This window comes from Dermacentor silvarum, chromosome 11, assembly GCF_013339745.2.
Source record: "Dermacentor silvarum isolate Dsil-2018 chromosome 11, BIME_Dsil_1.4, whole genome shotgun sequence".
In the NCBI taxonomy this organism is placed as follows: Eukaryota; Metazoa; Arthropoda; class Arachnida; order Ixodida; family Ixodidae; genus Dermacentor; species Dermacentor silvarum.
Window position 1 is genome coordinate 115789516 of NC_051164.1, and position 22225 is coordinate 115811740.

General features: G+C 49.3%; 1 protein-coding gene across 1 annotated transcript in view; it reads left to right on the plus strand.

Moving 5' to 3' along the window:
* The window catches only part of LOC125941356 (retinal-specific phospholipid-transporting ATPase ABCA4-like), a 67348-nt gene extending 47320 nt beyond the window's left edge, over positions 1-20028 (plus strand). Inside the window, exons 14-17 of the mRNA XM_049658417.1 lie at positions 10268-10991; positions 12051-12208; positions 13876-14213; positions 19795-20028. Of these exons, the coding sequence (XP_049514374.1) occupies positions 10268-10991; positions 12051-12208; positions 13876-14213; positions 19795-20028 (1454 nt within the window). The remainder of the gene's footprint in view (positions 1-10267; positions 10992-12050; positions 12209-13875; positions 14214-19794) is intronic.
* Positions 20029-22225: the final 2197 nt, after the last annotated feature.

The window sequence follows — 22225 nt, forward strand, 5'->3', positions numbered from 1 at the left end:
GATGTCAACCCCTTTCGAAGCAGCTGCAAACTAATCTTTACCGGAACGTGTCGGAGGGTGTTCTCATTGTTCACACGCGCTTTATCATCTACCATGTGGTTTTGATGCTTGTTTTGTGGTTTTTCTTTTGAAAACGATTGCTGAGCTGTATGTTGCGAAACCATCTTGTTTTTCTTTAACTCCCTCAGCAATTTAGCCATTATGTAAGCCTTTATTACTGTTTTAGTTTTTATTAGTTATTACAGGTAGCACGAGTTAAGTCGTAGGCTCGGTTTGAGCGGTGAATTAAATTTTATGCGTAAGTGTCAAATGACCCATTGAGCGAAATGCAGGTCTATACTAACGTGAAACCTGGGGAGGTGCGAAGAATGCAGTGATGCACCGCTTCCCCATTACGACGCGGCCTCCCCATTACGACTCCAGAAGATAAGTGAAATTGTACGGTGGAATGATGAGCGGCAACGCAGCCAGCTGTGGAAGACGACAACAAACGCGGGAGCGCTCGGCACCCGCTCGTGCCGAGCGCGTGCCGAGCGTGTACCGAGCGCGATCAGGAGCCGCTTGCTTACCGTGACGTTTTTTGCTTATGCCAACGACACGAAAATTTCGTTGGCTGGTAGAGGTATACAGCTTCGCTGTAAAACATCCACCCATGATTACGATGCTACCTATGCGAAATTTGAGCGCAGCTCTTCCGGTGTTTTGAATTCCACCGGTTGCGTCGCTCATTGTTCAGAAAGAAAGCACAAACACGGGAACGTGTGTCTCGCGCGGAACGCATTCTCATGCGCATTCCCTAGCGGCGGTGGCGCTGGCGAAGTAGCATATGCGATGTATATCCGAAGCACACTCCAGCGCTTTGTTTCCATATATGGTATCGGTGCACGCTGTCGTCCAGCGCTCGCCGCGTGCCTTAGTAATGACGTCATCGGCGCATTACCGCGCACGCCGCAATGGCGCGATCTCGTAGTCCCGTGCGGCACTCTCCTTTCCTCCTCACCCTTTCCCCACACTTTCCTCCTCCGCTTTCCTCCGCGCGTTTTTCTTCGCTATCACCGTCTTTCACCCTCTGCTGGGCTTCGCGTTCCCTCTTTCATCCATAGCTGTGCTCATTCGTTGGATTACGCCGAGGAATGCCAACGCCGACGCTCAATGCAGGAACGGGCGCCTAAGAGCTGCGCTCTAAAACAGGATTTTGTCAAAACGCAGTGTAGTGTTAGCACTGTAGCGTGTAGCGTTGACACCAGATCGTCAACACCAATGCCTGAACACAGTAGAGGGGTGTTTTTATAGCCTGCTCGTATAGCATCATTGTGCGATATGCAATACGTAAGCACTGGTATGTTAGAGTTACAAAATGCCTTCCAAGAGGAAGGAAATGCAGTTGACGATGTGCAGAGAACCAGGTGGTCATGAAATTGGAAAATTGGCCCGCACAAGATGGGCTGTCAGCTGGAACAAGAAAGGGCTAATTATTAGGTGGTTGCAGAAAGAGGCCTTCGTACTGCAGTGGAAATAAATATAGCGACTTCCGTTACCGACGATGATGGTTAGATGATGATGGTGGTGACGATATATATACCGCAATTCTGTAACCCGAACGGAATGCTTCCTTCCATTTCGAGTGCGTAGATGCTTTGCGCAAGGCACGTACTGTGGTTCCGGAAACAGCGAGGACCATCCGGGCAGGATCTGCGGCTTCATCGTGAGCAGCAGGAGCACCATCAACACCACCATGAACACGACCGTTGCCTCCGCAAACCTGCAAAGCGGAAAACGCCATCGGTTAAAACCCGGAAACGACTTGGCACATCGTAATAGAATGCCAAGATATTGACCCAGCGAGGCTCGTAGGTAGTGCCATTGGTCAACTCGTGTTTTTTTATGTAGTTAATTAACACATACAGTTATTCCGCAATAAGTGAGCTCAGCAGTAGGCGAAAACTATAGATAGTTTTCATGTGAGGTTACGGACGCCGCTTTTCACCGTGCTAGCACGGTACCATGGCTGTAGGATGCCGTAGGCATCCGAGAAAGTAACCGTACTCGTTGTCGGCGACTGCAAAACGAGAGCGCTTATTTGTCTGTAGTGTTGTCGCTTTTCCCCACCCCAGGTACGTTCTTCGCTTGCAGAATGTCGTTCTAGCAGCTAGGCACACCACTAAACCCTTTCTTTTCACTCAGAGCATTCACTTGTTACGGCGCATAACCATATCTACCTAGGCAAATAAAGGTTCCGCCATAAAGCATTTCACAAGGTTCTTTTCCCGCCTAGAGAGGCTCTATTGGCTGTGTTTGCTGGTAAGCGGATCGCATCTCTGAGGTTCCGCCTCAGTTGTCCGTGTTCCGTATGAACTGTAGTGGATATCGGCGTGTCGACTTGGCCAGGAGGGACCTTCCCGGTGCATTGGAACTCGGTCCGCCAGGCGTCATCGTCTTGCTATACTGGAGTGACAGCGATCGTGTCTGGTGTCGAGTGTCGAAGTCTTGTTTCTGTTTGGTGCGACTGCCTGGTGCGGCTGTGGCAGTCTTCCTCCAAGTATTTTAGCCAATAAAATGTGCACAGAGATTGCAGGCAGTAGCGGCAAGTGGCTGCGCAGCGTCCTCCCAATCAAGAGCTCAGCGGGGCTGAAACACAGGCAGATACGGGTAGTCTGATTCCTCCAGGAGACATTTCATGGTCCTGACGATTCTTTCTGCTTTCACATTGGCCTGACGATAACGGCGGCTTCTAGTGACATGCTTAAAGCCACAGTATGAAGCAAATTCTGTAAATTATACTGCAACGAATTGGGAACCGTTGTCAGTAATCAGCAGCTCTGGGATCCCATGTCGGGCGAAGGTACCTTTTATTACCTCGATGAAAGCTTGTAAAGCTGTCGATACCTAAAGGGAGCGACTTCCGGTAATTTAGAGCAGTAGTCCTTTAGTGAAACGTAGTCTTGCCGTTCAGGCGGAACAAGTCCGTAGCAACTTTTTGCCACGGGCATTCAAGTGTATCGGACGGCAACATGGGCTCTTTTGCCCATCGGCAACATGGGCTAAAGCGCCAATGTTACCATCCGCATGCGTTTGTGTGCTGTAGCATGTGTACGGCACATTTGGTTACAGCATTTTGTTACTTTCTCAGCAATCGCAGCGGTTAATCGGGGCCACCAAACTGACTCTAGCGCTCGAGCTCGGCGTCGAACCATTCCATGATGTATGTCGTATATGTTCTAGACATAACTTCTCTAACGATATTTGGAGCAATGACCACCGCCTCTCAGCAGAAGGTCGTGGCATTTGATGATCATTTCTCGTTCTGGGTGGTAGAGCTGAATGTTCTGCGAAATGTTGTACTATTCTGGTCATTGCGTTTTACAATATTGCATAAGCGCGGCACATTCTGGGTCGCGCTTCTGTTCTCCCGCAATGCGTTCCAAGAAACTGTCCAGCAAACTGTACTCAGGGCTCCAACGACAATGAAGAAACGTGCGCAATAGGGAGGCCTTGTTTCTCTGTTGTCTCGTAAGAGACTCAGGGTAAGGCGCCTGACGTAGCAATTAATGCTCTGCTCGGGCTCATAATCAACCGTAAAGGAGTAATGCATCAGCCGAAAGCGGAAGCGCTGCACTCGGTGTGGCATTTCGCGCAGGTTGTGTTTTCCTAGCAGTGACACCAACGCTTTGTACTCTGTCTGTAGCAAAGAAATGTAAACTTCTCAAGCAATTGTTGAGCGTACCGCAGACTCACGTCAGTGCCAAATAGCTCTTTTCGAGGCAAATGATCAACAGCGTACTGAAAACTAAGAAGAGGAAAGACGTAGACACCACACAGCGCTTGTGTTGTGTCCAAGTCTTCCGTCGTCTTCGATTTAGGTGCGCTGTTGATCATTTGCCATGAACCAATACCAGCTCGCCCAGTTTTCCATCCTCTTCAGTGTATCTTCCTTTCAATTTGCGCAGATTGCTAGCTTCTCGGTTGGAGTCAGTGACCTTAACTGAAAAATGAGCGCTACGAGTTCTTCACTTTCTTGTTGTTGAACAGCTGCCCTTAGGCTGTGTGAAGATGTGCCAGCGGATACGACAGTACGAGGTGTTGTGCTGTTCTTCGTTGGGCAGGTTTGTGACGAGATCACTTTAGTATTTTCGAAAGCAGCCTACCGTAACATGAACTAGTTCAACTATAGGTTCTTCCGAGATTCCCTCAGAGGCAGGGAAGAAGTTTGGGCGTGTTGGTGGGTCATTGTAATCTTAACTGGGATTCATAGCGCTAAAACGACACAAGGACGAGGAAGAACACGGGACGAGCGCTAACTTTCAACAATTGCTTTATTGCAGTAGTAAGCATATATATACTCACTGGGAAAGGCACTGCAAAAAACTCGGAAGGAAAGAAGAAAGGAAAAACAGTCATGCGGCTACTGTGCCAAAAGTGCAAGCTCTTTCTTGGATAAAAGAATAGACGGCGTGCTAACGCAATCATCACATCCTCTAGCTATCTCTGCTGCTTCGACAATTTCCCTCGTTATCTTATTCCTGTGGCGATACACAACAACAGTTTGTTTAAAGAGAGGGTAGCATGGTTCCTTCGCGTCACATTTTCTACAGTGGGCAGCCAGGTGCCCATCTATTGCGGTGCTCTCTACTTTATTATTATGCTCCGCCAGCCGCACGTTTAAACATCTGCCCGTCTGGCCCACGTAGTACTTCCCACACGAAAGTGGAATCTTATACACTACGTTCCGAGTGCACGTGACAAAAGGTTCCTTGTGTGTAGTAGTGCAAACAGGCTTCCGCTTCCTCGTAGGACAGCTCAGCCCACTCAAACTCAAAAGTTTGTTAGGAGCTGTAAAGACAACGTTTACACCCGACCGTTGCCCTACTTTTTTTAGGTTGTGGGAAACCCTATGAAAATAGGGAATTACAGCCACCTTTTGTTTGTCCCTTAGTTCTTTCTTCCTTCTTGCGTCATCCGCTCTCTGCTCTTCACTCAGGCGTGAAGTTGCCTTCCTTCGACGATGCAGGCTTTCAGCAACCGAGATAATGATGTGTCTCGGATAGTTCGCTGCTTCCAAGCGAGCCACCTGCTTACTAAGTCCTTCATCCAACATGTGGGTACAAGACTTCGAAAGAGCGCATGATAAGAAAGAACGTACAATACTTCTTTTTATGAGTTTCGAGTGAGCAGAACCGTACCTTAAGGGCGGCTTGTTTGCTCTGGGCTCATACACCCAACACACGTGTGCAGCTTTAAAATGCAAACGCAAATCTAAAAACCTGATATTGCCCTGCGCAGGGAATTCAGTGGTGAACGTGAGTGGCCTAAAATACTCATTGAACGCGGCAAGAATGCTATCAACAGCAGGGTTTGAACAATCTAAACAGCAGTCTACAAGAGAGCTGGCCGCCGGATCAACACGTGATCTATCTAAAAAAACCAAAAAATCATCCACATATCTAAAAACCTTAACAACACCCAAGTCGCCCAGCTGCGCGGAAATGGCTTTGTCACAACGAGCTAAAAACAAATCACTTAATACAGGGGCTATGCATGAGCCTATGCAAACACCCTGCTTTTGCAGGTAAATGTTATTGTCAAATTCAACGAACGTGGACCTCAAATAAAATGATAAAAGCTCTAAAAACCTTGCCACACTAACACCACAAGTGTTGGAAAAAGGGACAGCGCCGTGCTCGTCTATTGCCGCCTCTACGCTTGAGAGCAAACCTTCATGTGGCAAAGAATAGTACAAATCTTTTATGTCGACCGAGAATGCAGTTAAACACTCGCTGTCAGATACATTTAAAAAATCGATTACGGCTGAAGAATCTTGGTTAGGAAAGGATCCACCACCTCGAGGAGTCTCAGGTTAGTTTGCAGGAATTCCGCGACGCACTTCTGCCATGTCCCAGATTCGGAAACAATGACACGAAAAGGACAGTCATCCTTATGGGTCTTGGCGGTGAAAAACATTTCTAAGCAGTCTCCGTCAGTGCCATTGATTTTCTTAACAACATTAGCCAAATTAAGGCCCTTACACATCTGCTTAGCTCGCGACCTTACTTTCTTCAACGAAACGCGTCGAATAGGATTAAACACAGCAAGTACCGCCGCAGAAGCCTTATCACGGAAATCACCTTGCGTAAGCACTACGAATCCCCCCTCCTTGTCCGCGGGCAGGACACAGAGCCTGCGATCCCGCAGTGTAGCGGCCACCCGACCGATCCGCACTCCCGTGCGCTCATTTCCACCACGAAGGAGCACGTTGACTCCCTGAGAAACACAGGACTCACGTTCCTCCAACGGCGCCAGCTTAGCCACATCATAGACACAACTGAGAAGTTCCGCGGCATCTTTCCGAGGTTGGACTGCGAACTTGGGTCCAAGACGCAGAATCCGGCGAACTTCCTCAGGGACGTCGGCGTCACCTATAGTGTGGAGCCTGTCCTCGCTAGGCGTGACCCTGCGGGACGCCAAGGGACGAAGGACATCCAGAACACTGCGCCAGAAGGTTTCGGTGGAAAACGCCAACAGCCTGGAGTGCTCCCGCCATTTCTGGTGGGCACGCCTAACGTCGTCGTCACAAAAGATGCTAGCATATAACCAGTCTCGGTAGAACGCAGCCTGTCGTCGCCACTCAGCTCGGAAAATCTTGCACAACCTTCTGCCATGGTTTAGAGACGGAGGGAACCCCCCAAGCATAGCCAGAATTGCAGGAGGTAAGATCCTGGATCGAACGCAGAAAGAGAGGGCCCGAGCTTGAACCTCGGCATAGGCCGCACGAGTAACCAAAGAACAGAGATCTGGAGGAACAGCATAGGAAAGGCCCAAGGTACTAGAAATGCACGTTAGCAGGGAAGAAGTTTGGGCGTGTTGGTGGGTCATTGTAATCTTAACTGGGATTCATAGCGCTAAAACGACACAAGGACGAGGAAGAACACGGGACGAGCGCTAACTTTCAACAATTGCTTTATTGCAGTAGTAAGCATATATATACTCACTGGGAAAGGCACTGCAAAAAACTCGGAAGGAAAGAAGAAAGGAAAAACAGTCATGCGGCTACTGTGCCAAAAGTGCAAGCTCTTTCTTGGATAAAAGAATAGACGGCGTGCTAACGCAATCATCACATCCTCTAGCTATCTCTGCTGCTTCGACAATTTCCCTCGTTATCTTATTCCTGTGGCGATACACAACAACAGTTTGTTTAAAGAGAGGGTAGCATGGTTCCTTCGCGTCACATTTTCTACAGTGGGCAGCCAGGTGCCCATCTATTGCGGTGCTCTCTACTTTATTATTATGCTCCGCCAGCCGCACGTTTAAACATCTGCCCGTCTGGCCCACGTAGTACTTCCCACACGAAAGTGGAATCGTATACACTACGTTCCGCGTGCACGTGACACGTGGACACGTGACACGTGGCACGTGGCACGTGGCCTTTCCTATGCTGTTCCTCCAGATCTCTGTTCTTTGGTTACTCGTGCGGCCTATGCCGAGGTTCAAGCTCGGGCCCTCTCCTTCTGCGTTCGATCCAGGATCTTACCTCCTGCAATTCTGGCTATGCTTGGGGGGTTCCCTCCGTCTCTAAACCATGGCAGAAGGTTGTGCAAGATTTTCCGAGCTGAGTGGCGACGACAGGCTGCGTTCTACCGAGACTGGTTATATGCTAGCATCTTTTGTGACGACGACGTTAGGCGTGCCCACCAGAAATGGCGGGAGCACTCCAGGCTGTTGGCGTTTTCCACCGAAACCTTCTGGCGCAGTGTTCTGGATGTCCTTCGTCCCTTGGCGTCCCGCAAGGTCACGCCTAGCGAGGACAGGCTCCACACTATAGTTGACGCCGACGTTCCTGAGGAAGTTCGCCGGATTCTGCGTCTTGGACCCAAGTTCGCAGTCCAACCTCGGAAAGATGCCGCGGAACTTCTCAGTTGTGTCCATGATGTGGCTAAGCTGGCGCCGTTGGAGGAACGTGAGTCCTGTGTTTCTCAAGGAGTCAACGTGCTCCTTCGTGGTGGACAAGAGCGCACGGGAGTGCGGATCGGTCGGGTGGCCGCTACACTGCGGGATCGCAGGCTCTGTGTCCTGCCCGCGGACAAGGAGGGGGGATTCGTAGTGCTTACGCAAGGTGATTTCCGTGATAAGGCTTCTGCGGCGGTACTTGCTGTGTTTAATCCTATTCGACGCGTTTCGTTGAAGAAAGTAAGGTCGCGAGCTAAGCAGATGTGTAAGGGCCTTAATTTGGCTAATGTTGTTAAGAAAATCAATGGCACTGACGGAGACTGCTTAGAAATGTTTTTCACCGCCAAGACCCATAAGGATGACTGTCCTTTTCGTGTCATTGTTTCCGAATCTGGGACATGGCAGAAGTGCGTCGCGGAATTCCTGCAAACTAACCTGAGACTCCTCGAGGTGGTGGATCCTTTCCTAACCAAAGATTCTTCAGCCGTAATCGATTTTTTAAATGTATCTGACAGCGAGTGTTTAACTGCATTCTCGGTCGACATAAAAGATTTGTACTATTCTTTGCCACATGAAGGTTTGCTCTCTAGCGTAGAGGCGGCAATAGACGAGCACGGCGCTGTCCCTTTTTCCAACACTTGTGGTGTTAGTGTGGCAAGGTTTTTAGAGCTTTTATCATTTTATTTGAGGTCCACGTTCGTTGAATTTGACAATAACATTTACCTGCAAAAGCAGGGTGTTTGCATAGGCTCATGTATAGCCCCCGTATTAAGTGATTTGTTTTTAGCTCGTTGTGACAAAGCCATTTCCGCGCAGCTGGGGGACTTGGATGTTGTTAAGGTTTTTAGATATGTGGATGATTTTTTGGTTTTTGTAGATAGATCACGTGTTGATCCGGCGGCCAGCTCTCTTGTAGACTGCTGTTTAGATTGTTCAAACCCTGCTGTTGATAGCATTCTTGCCGCGTTCAATGAGTATTTTAGGCCACTCACGTTCACCACTGAATTTCCTGCGCAGGGCAATATCAGGTTTTTAGATTTGCGTTTGCATTTTAAAGCTGCACACGTGTGTTGGGTGTATGAGCCCAGAGCAAACAAGCCGCCCTTAAGGTACGGTTCTGCTCACTCGAAACTCATAAAAAGAAGTATTGTACGTTCATTCTTATCATGCGCTCTTTCGAAGTCTTGTACCCACATGTTGGATGAAGGATTTAGTAAGCAGGTGGTTCGCTTGGAAGCAGCGAACTATCCGAGACACATCATTATCTCGGTTGCTGAAAGCCTGCATCGTCGAAGGAAGGCAACTTCACGCCTGAGTGAAGAGCAGAGAGCGGATGACGAAAGAAGGAAGAAAGAACTAAGGGACAAACAAAAGGTGGCTGTAATTCCCTATTTTCATAGGGTTTCCCACAACCTAAAAAAAGTAGGGCAACGGTCGGGTGTAAACGTTGTCTTTACAGCACCTAACAAACTTTTGAGTTTGAGTGGGCTGAGCTGTCCTACGAGGAAGCGGAAGCCTGTTTGCACTACTACACACAAGGAACCTTTTGTCACGTGCACGCGGAACGTAGTGTATAAGATTCCACTTTCGTGTGGGAAGTACTACGTGGGCCAGACGGGCAGATGTTTAAACGTGCGGCTGGCGGAGCATAATAATAAAGTAGAGAGCACCGCAATAGATGGGCACCTGGCTGCCCACTGTAGAAAATGTGACGCGAAGGAACCATGCTACCCTCTCTTTAAACAAACTGTTGTTGTGTATCGCCACAGGAATAAGATAACGAGGGAAATTGTCGAAGCAGCAGAGATAGCTAGAGGATGTGATGATTGCGTTAGCACGCCGTCTATTCTTTTATCCAAGAAAGAGCTTGCACTTTTGGCACAGTAGCCACATGACTGTTTTTCCTTTCTTCTTTCCTTCAGTGTGTCTTTTGCAGTGCCTTTCCCAGTGAGTATATATATGCTTACTAACTACAATAAAGCAATTGTTGAAAGTTAGCGCTCGTCCCGTGTTCTTCCTCGTCCTTGTGTCGTTTTAGCGCTATGAATCCCAGTTAAGATTACAGTGTTCGCAGAGTATTCTGCGCTTATAAAAGTATGCATTTCGTTGAAGACAATGAAGGCAGCGTATAATAAACAAAGCCTCAGGAGCATCTGAATCCACCAGCAGCACGAAGATACTTCCCGTCTAGTGGCTGAACGAGCGCAGTGCCAGTATAAAACCTCGACGGGCTCTGCAACAACAGCCCAGCTGGCGCTCTTTTAGTGCATCTCGTGTGATTACATGAGCGCCAAGACGGCGTAATCTGTTCGATTGTCCTCCGCAGACCCCAAGCGCGAGCATCGCAGCGTCGATGAGCCCCTGAGCGCGAGCTTCCACTCGGGCTTCTTCGAGCTGTCGGCGCTATTCCTGGAGGCGTGCTTTTGCTTCGCCGCGGCCGCCTTCCTGGACTCGGACCTGCTGCAGCGCCTCTGGTCCCACCTGGAAACGGGCCGCGAATCCTACGAGTACGCGCAGCCCACCGTCGACGCCGACGTGCGCAAGGAACGCAAGCTGGTCGACGACATCTGTAACCAGCGCGCCTTCGCCCAACACGCGCTCGTCGTACACTGCTTGAGCAAAGCGTACGGCTTCCTGCAGCCCCGGCTTGCCGTCGACGACGTCAGCTTCGCCTTGCGCCGTGGCGAATGCTTGGGCCTCGTCGGCGTCCTCGGCACGGGCAAGTCCACGCTTCTGGGCGTGCTCGGTGGAGAGCTGTTCCCTTCGTCCGGCGACGCTTACATGAGCTCGCTGTCGCTCACGCGCCACTACCGACAGTGGATGCAGAGCGTCGGCTACGTCCCCTACGATTGGGGCCTCGTGGACGGGCTCACTGGACGCGAGATGATATGCGTGCTCGCCACGCTTCGAGGCGTGCAGGATGTGCCCCGGACCACGGCCTGTGCGCTGCGGGTTGTCGAGCTGGCCGAACCAGACGCGCCCATCGCGTCGTACGGCGCGGGCGCCAAGACACAGCTCTCTCTGGCCTTGGCACTTATGTCCCTTCCCAGGTATACAAAGCGTTTCATTCCAACTTGCTGCAGTCACACCACAAGAACCGTACGAGCTCTTTGAAGTGAAGGGTCTTTGTTGACTTGCGCAGAGGGCGGCGCCACTGAGTTAGGCTGAAGGTTGCTCTGTGCGGAACGAAGTGCACATGCACATGGAATTGTAATGCTTTTCCTTTATAAATAGCAGAAAATTGGTCAAGCTGCTTCAGATCATGGTTTGGGGCAGCACAAAAAAATAATTGCCGTGGTTGAACGCGGTTAAACCAAGTTTGTCGAGCGATAGCGCGGTTTGAGAACGTTTTAGCGCTTTGAGACGCTAGTCGGCGCCGTCAGCAACTACCGAATCTACAATTGCACCACAAGAGAACATACAGACGCTGCTCGGCGCGGCAGCGAGCGAATTGACCTCCATGCTGCGTCTCACTTAACGCAAACGAAGCGTCGAAACCACAACGAATCTACGAAACTACCAGCACTCGGCTCACTTTGTACACATCGCAGATCGCATTGAAGATGAGGCCCGCGCGACCGCGCAGTTTGTCTACATCGCAGATCGCTTTCAAGATATGGGCGTCCACGCAGCGTACGCGCAACAGCCGCCTACAGTTAGTAGCACGCTAAGTCCCAGTTGGATCTTGGCTGAGGTTGAAGGTCAGATTTACGGAACCAGGCGTTTTCTGGCTTTATACCTGCAGTAGTAGAGCTACCGCTCTAACAACAGACGACAAACAATGCGCTGAAAAACAGCACCGAAAAACAGCACCGTGTGTGCCGTCCCCATTTCTGCGCTCCCCCGAACGGTGAATAACGATTTACTTAGGCCGCGGCTGCACTGCCACCGCCAGGCCATAGCCTCCTATGGCCAGGCGATGAAAGACTGTGTAAGTACATTAATATTCCTGTATAAGCGGCAATTGCTCTCGGTAAAATATAATGGTGGCGCCGGGAGCCTTTCCAATGCCGTGTTCATATGGCACTTGATCTTTCCACTTGTTTGCAATGCCACTCCACGCTACAGCTGTTTGTATGAGCGATAGCTAACGACCCGCCTCTTCCCAGAGTATACCTGCTCGACTTGCCGGAGCTGGACGCGCCTTCGCGCATCGTGGTGCGCCGCGTCCTGGAACTCCTGCGGCCCACGAGCAGTGTTGTGCTGACGTGCGAGCACTTGCACCACTTCGAAGGTGTCTGCGACCGCATCGCCATCCTGGTAGCAGGCACGTCTTCTTACCAGTTTCATTACTTACGCGCAATGAATGCGATGCAGGTAGTTCCCGGCATGCATATAACAAAGGTATACTTAGGGTGAAATTCGGAAACCTTCCTTTCTTTTGGTTACTTCCTAACTTGACGTGACGAGCCTCTCTTTACCTCCAAGTTTGGATGGAGCTAGTAACCTAGTACGTATAAGTTGATATTGAAAACTGCTTGTAAAAAAAAAAAAAAAAACGAAGGTAACAATCAGTCTGATGAGAAGGCACGCCAAACGAGGCAGGGTACGCCGCTGGTGATTTCCGCCATGTTTTCTTCATTATTTAGAAGAAGAGGAGATGTATACATTTTGTATTTAGCAGCGTGAATCGGTGAGTGCTTCCCCCCTCGGGCTGTTTTACATTAACAGACATGGCATGCACGCCATACCATGTCTGTGTGTCTTTCTGGCATGCACGCAACTCGTCCACCTTTGAGCATAGCCGACATCAGTGGAGCATTTTGATTTCGGTGATGTCATCGCGTGCCAGCAGCGCCGTGAATTGTCCACGTTGTCCTCTTGAACGGTTATATACTTGTAAATATATCTCTTCGCCGTAAATATATCTCTTACTCGGATCCTCGTGTCTGGCCGCTATATACATGCCCTCTTTTGGCACCGCTTTCATCCCCATGTTGCATGTTGAAGCTCTGTCCGGTCTTCAGACCTCTTGAACTGAACCAGTAAACGTAGAGCATTTCCTGCTCTGTGGCGAGCCTGTACGGCTAGAATTGCTGAAGTCTGTTGAGTTGTCGCCCAGGCTCTGGTATAAAATACCAACAATGGGGGCGCAATGCAAGAACGCTCATCTACTTAGATATATGTGCGCGTTAACGAACTACAGGTGGTCAAATTCAATCCCAAGTCGCCCGATACGACAATGCTCGTAACTAGATCGTGGTTTTCACAGTTAAAACCCCATAATTTTATTAATATTTTTAACATTCCGCCCGCTTTCATGCAGCCACGTGTTCGACATTATTTGCTCATAAGGCGTTCATGGGTCGGTTCTGAAGAGCAACACGGCGGTAGACTTTCTACGTGTGGTCAGAACTACACCCCGGCCGTAACGCAGTTTGCGAGCTTCATGCGCAGTCCGGCCAACCAGCTCTCGGAAGCGATTTCTTAGCCTCAAAAGGCCGCATGTTGGGATGGACTTCACTCTAACAAAGAAATGCTTCACCTTCGTATTAACACATCTTAAAGAATGTTCACAATTGGGAAAGTCTAATAAAAAAATGTTAAGGGGCTATATTGATGTCGCTTCCGTTGAAATGGGGACAATCGCGCTCCGCAGCAGAAAAAGTTGACCACTGAATGTGCAGAAGTGCTTTTTCCGAAAATTCTTGGACCATAAGCATTATTTCAGAATACAATAAAAGCCTCGTTTAGGTGCGGATTTGGGCGGCACTTATTGTTTCAAGAAACAAGCCAGGCAATTTGCAGAACAATGCTCCAGAGGAAAATTCGTATACGGTCTCCGTCAGGGCTTGTATAGCTGCCAAAATAGAAAAGCAGCTGTTTCTGGTACGGAAAGAGGTCGCGGATGTCAGCGCGATGCTAACGTAACTGACAACCCAAGGCGCGTAATCTAAACCGTTCGAGGGTGCTGAGAAGTTTTCCTCGTTCTAGGGCGCATCGAGTGCCTCGGCTCGCTGAAGGATCTGAGCGATAAGTATTGCCGCGGCACGACCATCGTCATATACACGTACCCTGACCGCAAGTACGACGTGGACCACCAGCGCTTCATCGCAATCGAAATGATTGAACACTTCCCGACGTGCACGCTGGAGCGTTGCTACGAGGGTCAGCTCGAGTTTCGCATCGCCGAGACGCAGGCCAGCCTCGGCGAGATGTTCGACCGCTTGCTGTACATCAAGCGGAGACGCAAGTTCCACCTTTTCTACGTCAGCGACACCACCATGGACCAGATATTCGCCAGCCTGGGCCGAAAGCACGCCGGCCTACAGGTTCGCGAGTGATAAGTTCGACTGCCCCAGCACAATAAAAAGCATACGCGCAATAAACCAGCGCTCAGTTGTGGTCACCGATACACCGGTTACACATCCTCACCGCTGGGCACGGGGTGCGGGTAATTTTGAATGTGCTACAACCTGCATGGCTTTCGAATCCATTTCACTAGTTGTGTCACTCTGTTTATAGCTTCTACCGCTTCGTCCCGTCGTTTATCTTGCTATAGCATCTTCGCAAGTTTCATTTAGCACGACCTCAACCCGACACCGACTCGAAAGCACGCGGGTTATAAATCTAAAGAAATGTTTCCAGAAAGCGTTACCAGTGCGTTAAAAAAGTTTAGAATAAGAGTGGTTGCTTAGAGTACAATGAACAGCTTTAGAAGTACAGCAGCAAGTGGAATGGCTTGCCGTTAGCTGCTTTACTGTGCGCGTGCACCGTCTTCGAGATTTAGCCATCAACGCACTATACAAGGACGTTGCCCTTCGGAAGGACGCTCGCACCGCCCTCTCTTTGTCGTCGTTCCAAGCGCTTGTATGCCTAGTTTCCGTCCGCTCTCCCGGCGTGGCGATCCCGTCGCGCGTGTCAAGTTTCTTCCGGCTTCCCGAGGTGACGGTAGTCTTCCACACGAATGTAAGCCGCCGATCAAGACCGCCGATCAAAATAAAAGTGTGTGTGCGTGTGTCTTTCTTTCGGATGACCGCCGTCACCGCCCAATAAAAAATTTGTTCATACCCTTGATCTAAGTTCTGTGTCGATCACCTCTATGTCGTGTGCTAAACTGCTTCGCTGGTAATCCACCTTCACAGCAGTGGAATGGCGCCTGATTTTTTTTTTTTAAGCCAAGGCAAGGTGGTAGGATATGTCAGTAGTGTTAATATTGCAGTGCTGGTGCCCATTCATGGCACCATTGGTTGATGGCATTTCGATTCCCACAGAGAGAGACCACAGAACTCGGGGTAAACCACTGGCTAACTCGCGCGCGTATGAATGCACACACGCGCCGCCATGCAATGAGGGACGCCACGATTCTGCCGCTTCACTCATTGCCGTCAAGGCAGTGGCGCTCGTCAGAGTGAACTTTTATATGCGCATTTCTTGGCCAACATTTGCCACTTTGAGAGTATCTAGCCGCCTACGTCATAGTGCTCTCATGGTCGTTTCGTTAACTTGGCACAGTATGCCAAGAGTGTATGAAGAACATAAATGATAGGCCATGACATGAATGTCATGACATCCGTGTCATGTAGATTATGAAACAGCTCATGGTCGTTTCGTTAACTTGGTATGAACCAAAATTGGCATAGTATATAAGAGTGTATGACGAACATAAATGATAGGTCATGACATGCGTGCCATGTAGGTCACGAAACAGCCGCCTAGGTCTGGGTGCTCTCATGGTCGTTTTGTTAACTTGGTATGTGCCAAAATTAGCACAGTATGACAAGAGTCTATGACGAACATAAATGATAGGTCATGACATGAATGCCGTGACATGCGTGTCATGTAGGTCACGAAACAGCTGCCTACGTCTCCGTGCTCTCATGGTCGTTTAGTTAACTTGGTAGGCTCCCCGCACACTGCTTTGCATAACATCGATTCCCACAGGGCGTGGGATCTGCCATTTTTTTGTTTTTTTTTTTGTTTTTTTAGTTCGTAATACGCATAGAAGAAAGCGCAAACGCTTGTGTGACACAAAACTGCGATTTTAAACTGTTAGTATGTCGTGCTTAATAACAGTCGACTTACATAAAGTAATTTCATTGACTAGCAAGCTAGCTCTACATCTACAATACCATCACCGAAATCACCATTCACAAACGGAGGCAAGAATTCCGACTCCAACAGACTGCGCAGGGTAGACACATACTTCACAGTGTGGGCTTTCGACCATCACTCATACCCGTACCAGCCACACTTTCACCGCAAACTAGGTCACTGCTGAAGATCGCACCACTACCCAGACACATGCACCCCGTGATTAATAAGGCTAGGCGGACACAGCGAGTAGCATACTTCAAAAGATACATAGGACGCAACCCACACGGCACATATTACTATACAGATGCTAGTGTTCAAGACAAAGGCACTGCTATAGCGGTGGTAGATCACACACTTCGGACGATACACAGTGAATTAATTTCAAACACTGATACGACCACAGCAGAACTACAAGCGGTAGTAGCAGCGATACATCTCCCAGTAACACTCATCACTACACCCATCATATTTACTGATTCAATGTCAGCATGTAGAAAACTCAGACATGACGACTCACCTAAACATATCACGCAACAGTTACAATAATGTCTCCATCGGCAGGTAGAGATTGTCTGGATTCCTGGTCATGAGGGGATGTTGGGGAATGAACGAGCTAATCTGCTTGCCTGCGATATGATACTCCAGGCTCCCAACATCCCCCGACCAAATCTATTCATCTCACCAACGCCTCCGCCACAATTGCACCCATTTAGGGACGAGCGCAGGATATACCCTAAGCTACACCAAAACCTTACAAGAACACAGGGCACACTCATCTGACAAATAAGCCCAGACGAACACCCTGCTCACTCCAGCAAGGAAACACCTCCTCCAAGGCATACTTACTGAAGACCTCCCTCGCTGTAGCCATTGGGGTGCCTATCCTCCCAACACATCACATATCCTATGGCAATGCCATCCAAAACTACCCCCCTTACCCAAACCTTCATCCCTCCCACCTACCCCTTCCTCCGAGTGGCTGACCGCCGCAACCACCCTTCACGACCAACGATTCCTTGCGGAATCGCAAGGAATCGTTGGTGGAATCGCGGCGTGCTTCATCGGCCTAGCGCTGAAGCACGCCGCAAGCGACGCCCTGGACTGAGGGCGTCGATGCATTTTTTTATCGCAGAATAAAGTGATTTCTCTCTCTCTCTCTCTCTCTCTCTCTCTACATAAGTACCAAGGATTCACCGCCAATCGTCACTGTTTTTTGCGACTTTCTGCATCAATTTAAAATTATAAGCCCTTAGATTGCGAACCAAATGCTCGATTCTATCACTATAAATCATGGTGTTTTTTTTTTTTTTTCATTTCGACCAACATCTCATCACACGTTCTAGGCAGTTGTCAAACATTTATTTAAGTAAAAGTAAGGCAGGCACACTGGAATGCGGCGTCTCGCTGGATGCGTAGCCGCCCCTCTTTTGTTTTTTCTTCCCACGCACACCTACGCGCACGGACGGTTTTACTCGGAGTTCAAGTTACACCGCCGCCGGCCGGCGGGCTCCATGATGATGATGATGATAATGATATCTTGCACAAGTTTACCCCTTTGTACTCCCCGCAGGGGCGCCTGCGTAAGTAGGCGTTTGGTGTGTTGCGACCCCACGGACCCAAGCACAGGGGGTTTGGACCCTCCCGCGTGTAGCCGTGCGCGGCTTAGCCGTGTCCGGGGCAAAGGAGATCCTGGGGGTTGAGCCAATTCCGGGTGTTTGGACCTTTATCGCCCCTCGGCGGAGGCAACACACATCTTTGGCCTCCGCTTCACGTAGACGGCACCCCCGGGCTGACACACCCGGGGGAAATCGTCAGTCATTTCCTGTCCTCCCTCTCCAACCATTTTCTTTCTCTTTTACATCTTTCCTGTCTTTTATTCGCTTTTCCTCACTTCCAAATTTCCAGGCGGCAAAGGCTAACCTTGCGTGTCGTAACCGCGCTTGAGCAACACGAGTACAAAGAAGAAGCATCAAGAAGCAGTACGGAAAGCTTTCAAACCTATAGTGTCACTTAGGGACGTCCCGGTGACCGTGACCAAAAGTACGCCGCACAATGAACACTGTTCGAGTTGTCATTTCAGAAGGCGACTTTATTGAACTGATTGACGAAGTGCTTCTAGAAGGGTGGAGAGACGAGAACGTATTAATATCCAACGAATAACGTTGAGGAGAGAAAACAAATTTCAATTAAACATTTCATACTAATATTCGAATCCAGTGTTCTGCCCGATACCATCGAGGTAGGATGCATTAAGATACGCGTCAGGCCGTACATCCTATGCCCTCGAAGGTGCTTCAAATGTCAACATGTCTACGGTTCACAAAGCTGCCGAGGCCACCAAATGTGCGAAGTGTGGTGACCATGATCACCCCTCAGACAGCAGCGATGACACAGTATACATTGCGCGAACTGCTACGGCGACCACGCAGCTTGCTCCTGATCTTGTCCCGCATGGAAAAGAGAAAAGGAAATCATCCCTGTAAAAGTAAAAGAAAGCATCTCCTTCAAGGAAGCTCGAAGACACTTCTCATTCCCCCATAACGTAGGGTATGCTGATGCGGTACGTAAGGGGGCAGCGCCCCAGCACAGAGAGTGTGGCCGTGGTTAGGACACCAGCCCGATTGGCGGCTGGTGGCCATCCAAGAATGGCCCCATCAACCTCTGGGTTGGTTGCCTCAAAGGTCTCCTCTTTCGGGGCGAGGCGAGGCGGCCTTTCAGCTTGCGTGGTATACTATAGGTTGGAGGTATTTGTGGTAGCCAATCAAGTGCAGTGTTGGTGGAGTGACCGAATTCCCGTGATCCTAGGATCACGGGAATTCGGTTACGTTGTAGACGCAAGTAGAGTTCTGCGTGTGCGAGAGTGGAGTTCCGACAGTTCCACTGCAATAAATGCGTTGGGTGATGAATGGTGTCATGGGGCCGATTCATGTTTGAGCTTGTACTGCGACTACCGGTTAGCCATTAACCTTGGTTCACCTCCTGTTTATTCGAGACTCGCTACAGTAGGCATGCGGGGTTGTCTGTCTCTCTAGCGCTAGAATACGAGCTGCCAGTTGGCCCATCGTTTGCTGCAAAGTCATGATAGCGCTCTGCATACGCTCCAGCAGTACTTCGAACCGCTGCCATTGAATATCGAATGAGTCGCGTAATCCAGCTTCGCGTTGTTGCTTAGCTTCGGTTACATGTCTCTCACTAGCCGTGATAAGGTGGCACTGGGCAAACTATTGTCCGGTCCCGTGTTTTGTCGTTCTTTCATACGGTGCTCTTGGACGAAAGTTTTCTATATCTCTGGTGTATCAATCGTGCCGTGACATTTGACCTCGATGTCATTCCTTCGCATCTGCGTCAAGGTGCCTTTGGGCAAAAGTTGCCTTGTAGGGGCTTTTTGGCGCTCTTTCGAGTGTACCTGTGCATCAAGAAGTTCCTTTGGTAATTTCTGAACATCTGTCTTATCTTTATTTTCGGGTTCCACGACTTCCGATGACGTAGATTTGTTAGCGCGTGTGTTAGTTCTGGCAATTGCCTGCCGCCGTGTGAGTGACAGAAAATTGAACACGTCGTGTTGTATAATCCATGCCTCAAATATATATATGTTTGGCAAAATGGTGTAAACATGAATTTGCAGTTGAAATACGGCACTATTTTAAGAGCATACTGGAAGCGTACTATGCGCATTCGGCCTCGGCGCCCGCAGCGAAAGTACGTTGAATTTGCCGCCCCAATGCAGTAATGCCCCCTCCCGTAGTACAGTGCCCGTAGGGAGCATATACAGCAACTCTTGGTACGTTCGGCTGACGGCACTCGTGCTGTTTTCAGTGCACTCGTGTGGTGTCGCACGTTCATCTGGGCGCCACGCGTGTGGTGGCGCACGTTCGGCGGGGCGAGCACGACACGAGTGCGCGTCACCGTGCCACCGCGGGATCGACGGTGGAGCGCGGTGTGATCCCATCGAGCAGCGCGCGGCAGCAGACGACGAAAAGCGGGCCGCTCAATTCAGGCGCCATTTTGGAACAGGCGGTGGCGATGGAAGCCGCGTCTCTGCATGACTAGCACGAAACTACTTTTGATGCTAGAATCTAGTAGGTAATCGGTCAATGAAGAGAACGCAGTCGATCATCGCTGCTAATCAGGAGCGCTGACGAGAGCAGCCGTCGAAGGTGAACAATTTCATCACCGATCTAGCAGCGTCCTACGATGATGAGGTATGAAGCTGCAGCATCACTTTATGACTTTGATGCTGTAACTTTCGTTTCCGTCGCTTCTTTTCAGTTCAAAAACGCTTCATATTTCAAGCATTTGTCATCAATAAAATGTTTGACCTTGTTCAGGTCAGCAAATCACGGCGAGACCAGTGATAAGTGGCCTATGTAATAAAGCGTCGTCTGCTGAACTTCGAATTCGGCATGTATCTCGCAGAGGGCGCTGTCACAAACTCCCGTTTCTAATCTGTTCTAATCCGAAGATAATCTGTTCTCATTGACACAGTGTATTGAAATAGCAGAAAAGGAGCACAGGCCCCTATGGCTTGCCTTTCTGGATATCAAGGGAGCCTATGACAGTGTAATCCAAAAGGATTTGTGGGACATACTGGGCACTCTAGAGGTGGAAGATGAAGGTGCTTATAAAATGGGAAAACAAGGTATCTGGGCCTATAGAGATACAGCAGGGGCTTAGGCAGGGGTGCCCTCTGTCACCTCTGTTGTTCATGCTGTATTTACAAGGATTAGAGAAAAAATTAAGAGAGGAGCGGACTTGGCTTCAACCTTTCCTATTTCAAGCAAGGAGAATGGATTAAACAGTCATTACCAGGGCTGATGTATGCAGATGACATTGTACTTATGGCTGACAGCAAGGAAGACTTGCAGAGATTAATGGACATCTGTGGTAAAGAGGGAGATAGCTTAGGTTTGAAGTTTAGTAAAGAAAAATCGGCAGTCATGACTTTTAATGATAATCAGGGCAGCGAGCATAGGATACAGGAGGTTACGCTGGAGGTGGTGGATAAGTACAAATATCTTGGAGTGTGGATAAACAATGGGGCTGAGTACCTAACGGAACATGAAAAATATGTGACGGCTAAAGGTAGCAGAAATGCAGCTGTGATGAAAAATAGGGCACTGTGGAATTACAATAGGTACGAAGTGGTGAGAGGGATTTGGAAAGGGGTGATGGTCCCTAGTTTGACTTTCGGCAATGCAGTCCTGTGCATGAGATCAGAGGTTCGAGCAAGGTTGGAAGTTAAGCAGCGAGGGGTAGGTAGACTGGCTCTGGGAGCACACGGAAATACACCAAATCAGGGGGTACAGGGTGACATGGGATGGACGTCATTCGAGGGCAGGGAAGCCAGCAGCAAGATAGAATTTGTGGAGCGATTGAGAGAAATGGCAGAAAAGCGGTGGGCAAGGAGAGTTTTCAGTTATTTGTACATGAGGAATGTTGATACAAAATGGAGGAAGCTGACCAGAAAACTGTCAATCAAATATTTGGACTGCAGGAGGGGTGCAAACCAGGAAACAGCGGTTAAGAAAAAGGTTAAGGAAACAGAGAGGGGTCTGTGGAAAACGGGGATGCAGACGAAATCAGCACTGGGAACATACCGAACTTTCAAGCAAGAAATTACCAAAGAAAATATCTACGATAATTTTAGGGGAAGCTCTTTGTTGTTTGAAGCCAGGACGGGAGTATTGCGGACTAAGATGTACCGAGTCAAGTACCAAGGTATAGACACGTTGTGCTGTGCGTGTGGAGAAGAAGAGGAAACGGCTTAACACCTGATACTTTTCTGTAAAGGGCTTAACCCTACAGTGCAAGGCAACGGGGCTGATTTTTTCAAAGCATTGGGGTTTAGGGACAGTGAAGGCAAAATAGACTTTAAGCGGGTAGAAATAACCAAACAGAGGTTATCTGATTGGTGGATAAAATCAAGGCAGGGGTGAAATTTCACCCACCACAAAGTACAAATTGTGTTAATAGTCATGGCTAGGTGGCGTATGCCACCGCCCGATTTAAAGGGTTCAGCCTCATCCATCCATCCATCCATCCATCGTTTGATGGCTCGCACGCTCGTCTGAAACGTGAAACTCTGGCGGTGTTTGGCGTCATTTCCGCTGCACAGCCACCATAACGGTACAGTGCCTAGAATAGCCAAGGTGGCTCAGCCGAAGTACAGTGGCTAGAAGCCGAAGGTACCATCTAAATTAATCCAGTTTGCTCGCAGCGCCCTCGCACATTTTTCCACACGGGAGAG